The sequence below is a fragment of the Ipomoea triloba genome, chromosome 14 (genome assembly GCF_003576645.1).
Source record: "Ipomoea triloba cultivar NCNSP0323 chromosome 14, ASM357664v1".
Classification (NCBI taxonomy): domain Eukaryota; kingdom Viridiplantae; phylum Streptophyta; class Magnoliopsida; order Solanales; family Convolvulaceae; genus Ipomoea; species Ipomoea triloba.
Genome location: NC_044929.1, coordinates 14,214,345 through 14,222,805, shown reverse-complemented (window position 1 = coordinate 14,222,805; position 8,461 = coordinate 14,214,345). Strand labels below are relative to the sequence as shown.

At 35.3% G+C, this 8,461-nt stretch overlaps 1 protein-coding gene across 1 annotated transcript; it reads right to left on the bottom strand.

Annotated features, from left to right (window-relative positions):
- Window positions 1-3,929: 3,929 nt before the first annotated feature.
- Window positions 3,930-8,082, bottom strand: LOC116005144 (AP2-like ethylene-responsive transcription factor PLT1). The gene is made up of 10 exons (XM_031245397.1): window positions 7,985-8,082; window positions 7,695-7,890; window positions 6,916-7,345; window positions 6,659-6,741; window positions 6,534-6,542; window positions 6,326-6,414; window positions 6,132-6,205; window positions 5,812-5,862; window positions 5,585-5,661; window positions 3,930-4,950 (listed from the first exon to the last, which is right to left on the bottom strand). The coding sequence occupies exons 2-10, from the start codon at window positions 7,819-7,821 to the stop codon at window positions 4,172-4,174; spliced, it is 1,719 nt and encodes a 572-aa protein (XP_031101257.1). The 5' UTR covers window positions 7,822-7,890; window positions 7,985-8,082; the 3' UTR covers window positions 3,930-4,171.
- Window positions 8,083-8,461: the final 379 nt, after the last annotated feature.

Here is an 8,461-nt window from a genome sequence, read left to right as displayed (position 1 = left end):
AATGGTTTTTTTTGCACATTTTCATCAAATGAAGAGGTCAGGCGAAAGCCATGGCTTTGTAATGTTGCTCACATGGCTTTCACCGGACCTCTTCATTGGATGAAAATGTGTAAGGAAAACCACTGCAAAGGGTCAAAGAGATGACCAAAGCATGAAAAGACCAAAAATACCCCTGTTTTGGACGGCCATTTGACAAAAATTTTGACGGTGGACTAAAAGTGGCAAGGACTAAATAAGAGTGGCCGCAATGTGGCAAAAATTAATGAAGTGGACTAAAATTGACAATGTCCCAATAACAGTAGGACCAAAAATGAAAATGACTCAAAAATAAAGTAATTTACACCTTGGACTCACATAGCAACCGCAGATCCGGAAAAAGCATCTAGAGAAGTTGGAAATGCCTTTCGAAAATGAAAAATCAAAATGTAGATCTTTTGTTTTTTACACATTCTACAACAGAATGAGAAATGTTTTTGTTTCTCTCTTTAAATTTGAGAAATTAGCATAAATAATCTAGGACTTCATTGCTAAATTCGGTTAGTTAAAAACCATTTTACCAAATAGTAGAGGAAGAATCACATACCTGGTCTCTTCCTAACGGATTCTAACATAGTTGATCTTCATTTTTAGCTTAGCTTTTGTTGAGTATGATTTCCAAATCTGTACTTTGTTTAGATTGAGCATGATGAAGGATGCGAAATGGTTTTAGAGAGAGATACAACTCTCTCCTTTAATTATGGATAGCTAGTCATTCTTATTCTAGAGACATGATTGAATTTATTATGAAAGTTTTGTAGAAAGAAAGCATAATTTCTGGGTTTTAAATGTTGACAATTCCTTCTAATAAACTATCCAATGTTGGCAGGGAGTAGGCGGAAGGAATCACTTCGGAAGGAGCCATTTTCGGAATGAACTATTCCAGAACGAAGATGTTTGGAATAATATGATCGTAAGTAACAGATCGGAAGGAGACAATCGGAAGACAGACTCCCTAGGGAAAACACAATTTTTTTTTCTATTTAAGCTATTTGTATGTTTGTGCATGTGTTAGTAGTAGAAGTTTTTTTAGTCCTTTAATTATGGATTTTCAGAATGAACGATTCTGGAACGAAGATGTTTGAATGATATGATCAGAAGTAACCGATCGAAAGGAGAATATCCGAATGCATACTTCATAAGGAAAACATAATTTTTTTTCCATTTAAGCTATTTGTATATTTGGATGTTGGTAGTAGAAGTTTTTAAAATTCTTTATGGATATCTAATCATTCTTATTTTAGGGACATGATTGTGTTTTTTTATGAAAGTTTTGCATAAGGAAAACATAATTTCTGGATTTTAGAAGTTGTCAAATCTTTTTCATAAACTATCCGACGTCGATAGGGAGTGGGCGGAAGGAACCATTTTAGAAGGAGCCATTTTCAGAATAAACAATTCCGAATGAAAATGTTTGGAATGATATGATCGGAATGAGACAGTCGAAAGGTACACTTCACAAGGGAAACCTTCTTCCAGGTTGGAAGAAGGTATTGCCTTCTTCTAGATTTGGAAGACGATAGGCACAGTTGATCTTGTGCCTACATTGTCAATTGCTTCCATTGATGTCTTTCGCACAGAGGTGTGGCAACCTTGGTCTAACACATTTAGGTTTGGATTTTTTTTTTCTAAATCGTTGTACCTAGAATGAGAAAATTGTTTTAAATGTTGTGTTATATCTTGTTATCATTCTCATCAGGTTAAAGGATCATCTTGGTTGAATGACCTTCGTGATAGGCTGATAGCAACAAATAAAGAGTAAGAAATGAGCAACATAATAAAAACAAATATTTTTAATTAATTAAAGTATGGACCTAAATATTTTATACAAACACGATGATAAAACTCAAACAAAAATGGTAAATGTGAGGCAAGTAAAATATTATAAGCAATTAAAGAGAAACGGGAGCAGAAAATGACAGCAACTTACAGAAGGAGAAAACGAAAACAAATCGGAGAGAAATGAAACTTATGTACAATAGTCTGCTATATATAAGAAACAATGGGAGCTTATGCAAGGGATAAATCAACCAACGAATTAGCTAACAACTCCCCTCAAATGAATTGAAGGCAAAAAAAAAAAAAAAAAAAAAAAAATCTTCCAAAGGGCAATTGAAGTATGGGAGAAACCTAAAAATTTGGATAAAAAGTACATCTACAAATAATAAAGAGCTAAAGTAGTTAAATGAAATCCATAATTCTGAAATTAATAAAACAAAAAAATGTAATAAACACTAAAGCCTGCCAACAAATGAACATGAAATGGTAAAAAATTGAAACAAGTACAAAAGGGAAGTGTGCAGACAAGTTCCAAGATTATAAAAACCTCAATTCTTGCAAACAAGACCGAAATATTTGTAAAGAATAGACAAAAGTATGTAAAGACTAGGCAGAAAGACACAGAGCAGGTTACCACATATTCAAAGGAGATTGCACACATTGCGGTCTTGATGGGGTCGTACATACTTTTTATAATGAAGCTAGGAACCAAGAACAACTTAAAAACGCAGGATTTGCCCTGGCCTCCATTTTAAGGCTCATATCATGGATTAACTAACCACAGATCACGTACGAAAAGTCACCTTTTGAAATTAAGAGGACCGTTTAAATTAAAAGTTTAAAATCACAAGACCACAACTGATAAAATTGGTCAAATTACAGAACCATTGCAAGTATTAACTCTGCCTAACAATTAACAAACCATATGGTTAGTTAGTTGGTCAGCTGCTTTAAAATAAATTACTTCTATCCATATTATATTGACTTCGATTTCTTCCAAAAATATTACTCGTAAATGGAAAAGACTTCAAAATTCTTATCATCTAAAAACATAATGTATGTCAATTCATATTATATTTCCGATTTTGTTCATTTTTTTGTGTACTAATAAAAATATACATTTTACTTTAGATGTTGTACATTTTATTTTAGTTGACAAAATTATTTTTACTGTATTTTTGTTAGACAAAATTACGTACCCTTACACAGTTATAACTCCTTTATTATTTAATAACTCCGTCATTATTGTCATACACTTATATCTATCATATCTTTTCCTATTTTTTAATTATCATTTTATTAAAATTATCATATAACAATTAATTCAATTGTATATTATATTTTAGTAAAATATCTATGAATGTTAAATCATATGTGTGTACATAATACATATAATACTTGGGTATATATACACTAATATATGTGCGTCATAAGTAAACATTCATGCAACGACTGCGGTCTTTTCCATAATTGGAAAAGGACCACAAAAGAGGTAAATTTGACCCGCTTGAAGGTAAATAGACGGCTCGTAGCCTAATACTCCTATAGGCGGTCTAACAGTTATTAGAGTTTGGTCTAATTTGAGTTTTCAATAATTCTTGGAACTCTCTTTCCAAATTATAACACATATATACTACATATTATATCACGTACAAATATATATATATATATATATATATATATATATATATATATGATTTGTTTAAACTAATAAAAATGCAAGAGATTTACATTTAGGGTTTGTTTTCGAAGACAAGTAATTGTATGAATCATTCAAGTAAAATATTATATGTACTATCATTTTCTTATTGGATACTTTAATTAATTTAGAAAAACAAAGTCCCTTTTTAAATTTATAATATGGCGTCGTTATTATTAGCTAAAAATCAATTTAGATTTTTTAAAAAAATATACGACCTCGATTTTTATTTATTTATTTATTTATAAGTTGACGTCGTAGTATCATTTATTTATTATGTCTGCAAGAACGATATCGAAATAACCAATGACGAATTTCTTAAATAATTGAAGTTAAAAGTGTTATTTGTAGTAGAGGAGTTTACGAGAGAAGTGGTCCAAAAATCATGATAACAAAAAAATAAAAGCATGTTGAACTGAGGCAAGAGAATGGATGCATGTTACCAGGCTGATGATCGGGCTCTGGTCAGAAATAAAATTAAAAATAATTTAAATTATACAAAAAGAAGAAAAAAAAGAAAAAAAGAAGAAGGATTGAAATACAAATATTGGTAGCTTAGCTTAGGGTTCCGTGCACCATTTGCAAAAAAGTTAGAAGTTCAACGTAACATTTGGATCTTCCTGAAACATTTGCATACAAAACACCTCAATGGCTCAATCAATCATTCCACATGCTGAAAATGTTAGGATTGGAACCCTGCACCGAGTCATTGGACCACCCGGTATAAGTCCCGGACGGCATATCATAATCAACTTTCACTACTGCAAGCTCCTGATCTCCTCCTCCTCCAGAATTGGAATTTGTAGCCATCCCAAGCGTGCTATTACCAAGATACCCTCCTCCACTGTAACTCCCGCTAGAGCTTCCGCCATTGTTGTCCATCACCGAAGAAGACGACCCGCCCATGTTCATCAACCCGTGGAGCAAAACCGGGTTGCCGCTCTGAAGATACGGGTTGTTGTTGTTATTGTTGTAATACTGAGAGGTCTGGGGGGAGGGGTTTAAGTAAGATGGGGAGTGTTGTTGTTGTTGATGATGGAGTTGAAGGTGCGTTTGGATGTAGGTGTAGGGCGATTCCTGGGCGGCGTAGTGGTGGGAGAAATCTTGGTTTTGTAGGGTGAGCAGTGGCTGGGCGTCGAAGGGTTGCATGAGGGGGTACGCCGCGGCGGCGGCGGCGGCGTGAATGGGTCCCGCTGTGGCGGCGCCGTAGTGGAAACTGGAGTTGAGGGCCAGCATTTCTTGGTCGCGTTTCCGGGAGGATTCTAGGGCTTGCGCTTCCTTGAGGCGCTTGGCGGCGCCTCCGCCGATGGGGAGGGTGTTGCTTTCCAGAATGGCTTTCACGTCGTAGCGGCTCATGTCGAAGTTCGTCACGGCGTTTAGACCCCGGAACTTTATTGCCGCTATGTCGTATGCCTCCGCTGCTTCCTCCTCGGTGCCTGCATGCATGGAATCATAATTGTTCTAAATCCAGCCAAAATAGCAATAGATTCACACTTGTAATCATAAGTTTAAACGTTTGGATTCTTGTGATCTTTTACCAGAAAATAAACCAGCTTAAATTACTTATAGTTGGCTGGCTCAAACTAAAGTGCAAGTGATGATCTTACTGGCAATGATTACAAGCTCGAGTTTATTTACATCCGAAAGGATTGTGAGGTTTTCCTCACAGGAAATAAACCAGCATAGATTATTTATAGTTGATTGGCTCAAATTAAGGGGATAAGGATACGAACTCGTGATTTTGTGGTTTTTTGGCGACTAGAGTTACAAGGCAGGATTTACTAACACACTAAATGGTCGTGGGTGTCCTCATATATCAAGCCCTTGGGTTTGAACCGATCAGCTATGGGTAACCAAAGCTGGTTTACCTCCTTGTGATCCATTGCTGGCTAGGGTCACAGGGCTAGGGTTTATTCACTACTTACACAGTCAGGATTAGAGTTTACCTCGTTAATCCCAAAAAAACAAAAAGAAAACACAATTACCGCAGGAAAACTCGATCTCACACTTTCCTCCGTCAACTTGTGACTCCCAAATATTAATGGATATATGGAAAAAGAAATTGCTTACTGAAAGTTCCCAGGTAGAGATCTTTGTTGCCAGCGACCCTCCCAATTCTGGCCTGCCATCGTCCATGCTGATGATGCCTGCTCGTAGATACTCTTCATGAATGAGAGAGAGAGAGAAGAGGGAGAGATAGGATCTTTGTCCTCTTTTCATCATTTACAGTTTACCTTAAAAATAATAGCAAGAAAAACATGTTTTTTTTTTCTATGAAAAGAGGAAAGACTTTGAACCTTGTTACTCCGCGATACATAGATGCACCTCTGGAGAATCCACTACTCTTCCTGGAATTTAAAAATGAGATATAAAAAAAAAATTATTTTACAGAAAAAAAAAAGGAGCTAGGAAAATAATTTATTAAAAAAAAAAAGAAGAATTGTCAGTCCCCAGATTAAAGGATGAATCTCAAAGACAAAATCAATTTCTTGTTTTATACCAGGTGTTTACATATAAAGAATTCGTAATATCTATTTATTTCTAGTAATTATTTTTTATTAATTAAATTAAATTAATCCATAATAAAATAATAATAATAATAAAAACAACTAATTACCTTCTGATTGCAGCTACAAATTCTTGTCTAGTCATGTGTTTCATCTCCTCCAATTCTTTCTCATAGTTACTGATCTGCATTCAAGAAATTCAATTCCCAGCAACATTAAATTTTCTTCTTCTTTTTTCCCCCGAAAATTAAATCAAAAGGTCCAAATTAATACGACACATGCAATGAAAGAACAAAATGTTTACTGGGAAATTAGTAGTTGTAGAAGTTCCCCAATATTTTAATGCAGCAAGATCATAAGCCCTAGCTGCTTTATCCTCCTTATCGTATCCACCTATATTCATATTAATAAAAAACAAAAAAAAAATATTATCCCTAATAAAAAGATTATGATTATGAATAAATATACTTTATTTTTTAAAAAATGGACAGAATGTAGAAGGAAAAACTCACCCAAATACACTATTATTAGTGATTATCAGATCCGACCAAGTCAATACCAATAAAAGAAAATTTGTTAGCAATCATCAACAACAATAATAATAATAATTAAAACTTAGAAAACGTGGAAATTAAACCTTGACGACCCTTTCGTGATTGCCCTTCCCTCCTGCAACTATTATCCCACAGATGAGCTTCATACCTTCCTGTCCATCTATGCCTACAAACACATACAACCCGATCGAGATGAGGTTAAATAAATTAATTTTATAAAAACGAAGATTTTGAACCAATAAGTATATATCACAATAATAATAATTTTTTCTGTATTAATATGACCAAATACTATAAGCACATTAGAAAATCTCACAATAATATAATGTTTATAACTAACCTTGTTACACCTCTATAAATGGATGTTCTTTGTCCAAAAGTATCCAAGGCCCTTCTAGGAGTAGCTGCTTCCACTATGCTTGTGTTACTATTTTCAGCGCTACCACTAGCCGTGGCATTACCACTAGGGCTAGCGGCATGAGTAGCCGAGCCTTTCCCACTGGTCCCCATAGACAGCGTCAATGACTGCATATTACACGCGTTGTTCTCTTGGAGCTCGAAGCCGCCGCCCGCACCGGCGGCCACCGTCACGCCGCCGGTTTGGACCGGCAGCAGACCGGCGTTACTCGAGAAGAGATAGTCCGGTTCATTTGCTTGGATGTCATTGTAGGAGACTAAATCCGGTTGGTTGCAATCCACCTTGCCAACGCCTAGGAAATCAGCAACCTTGGGCACCTCGTTGCTCCCTTGGGTGCTAATCAAATTCCACTCTGCACATCCCAAACAAGAAATATGTCAAGATTTTATTGCCCAAATTAAATGAACCCGACAAAGATTTGATTGTGTTGGGTCAGAGGCCAGTAATGACCAAGTCTAGCACCCAATGACTGGGGATGATTGGACAGAGACCAGTAAAGGGCTTAAAAGGTCATGTCCAGCACCTAACCGTCTCGAAAATGTGTGGCGCTATAGTTTTTGGCGTAGTGATAAGCACTTAATTAATCATAACAAATTGGATTAGTTTTATTCTGATCAGTAGATATCAGTACAGTATGCAAATAAGGGAAGGGAATAGAGAGAATATATATATATATATAATGAATTATATATGTTAATTACCTGGATTTTGGAAAGAAGTATCAAGACTGTCATTGACTAACCCTACAGAGAAGTGATGAGACTGGGCAGCAGCCTGAGAAGGAGAGAGGGGGAAAGAAAGCCAGTTGTTGGAATTCATGGAGCCCATTAATCTCTTCTCTCTATCTGGGATATATAGATTTCTTCTAAGATTTAATTCCTTCTATGAAATCAATACCTGCAAAAGCCCAGAGTGAATATCAGAAAAAAAAAAAAAAGGGAATTTTGACTAGAAAACTGATGAAGTAAAGAAACAGTGGATAAGATTATACCCTACAAAATCATAAATAGTCTTCAAGACTATACTCCTCTCTCTCTCTCTCACTGGAAGTGTGTTATACTTGAAGAAAAAAGGAATAGTATGAGGGAGAGAGAGGAGAAGAGGTGAAAAAGGGGAATGAAGTGAAAGAAACATGTATTTATATTTCAAGATTTTCAAAAACCCTTTTAAGGAATGGTCAGATGAATTGAGCTGACCACTGACACACAACAAATTCCAACACTAAAACCTACCTATACATTTAAAAAAATAAAAACCTAAATAACTATAGAGATGTGACAACTTCTTCAAACTATAACTCAATGAAAAAAAATTGTTATACATTTATGTCAAAATTAATTAATATAATGAATAGGTGTATATAGACAAACCTAGAATACTAAGTAGATATATGTAGAAGAATACATGAACACCCTAACCCCACCCCTACCCCTACCCCCCAACCTAACCCTAACCCTGGGGTTTATTG

Bases quoted from the DNA above. Each gene is read 5' to 3' on its own strand.
- LOC116005144 (XM_031245397.1), bottom strand. From the start codon at position 7,821: ATGGGCTCCATGAATTCCAACAACTGGCTTTCTTTCCCCCTCTCTCCT. The intron at 7,346-7,694 runs GTAATTAACATA...TGGGATGTGCAG, and splicing joins TACTTCTTTCCAAAATCCAG to AGTGGAATTTGATTAGCACC. The intron at 4,951-5,584 runs GTAAGCAATTTC...CCATGCATGCAG, and splicing joins TCTCTACCTGGGAACTTTCA to GCACCGAGGAGGAAGCAGCG.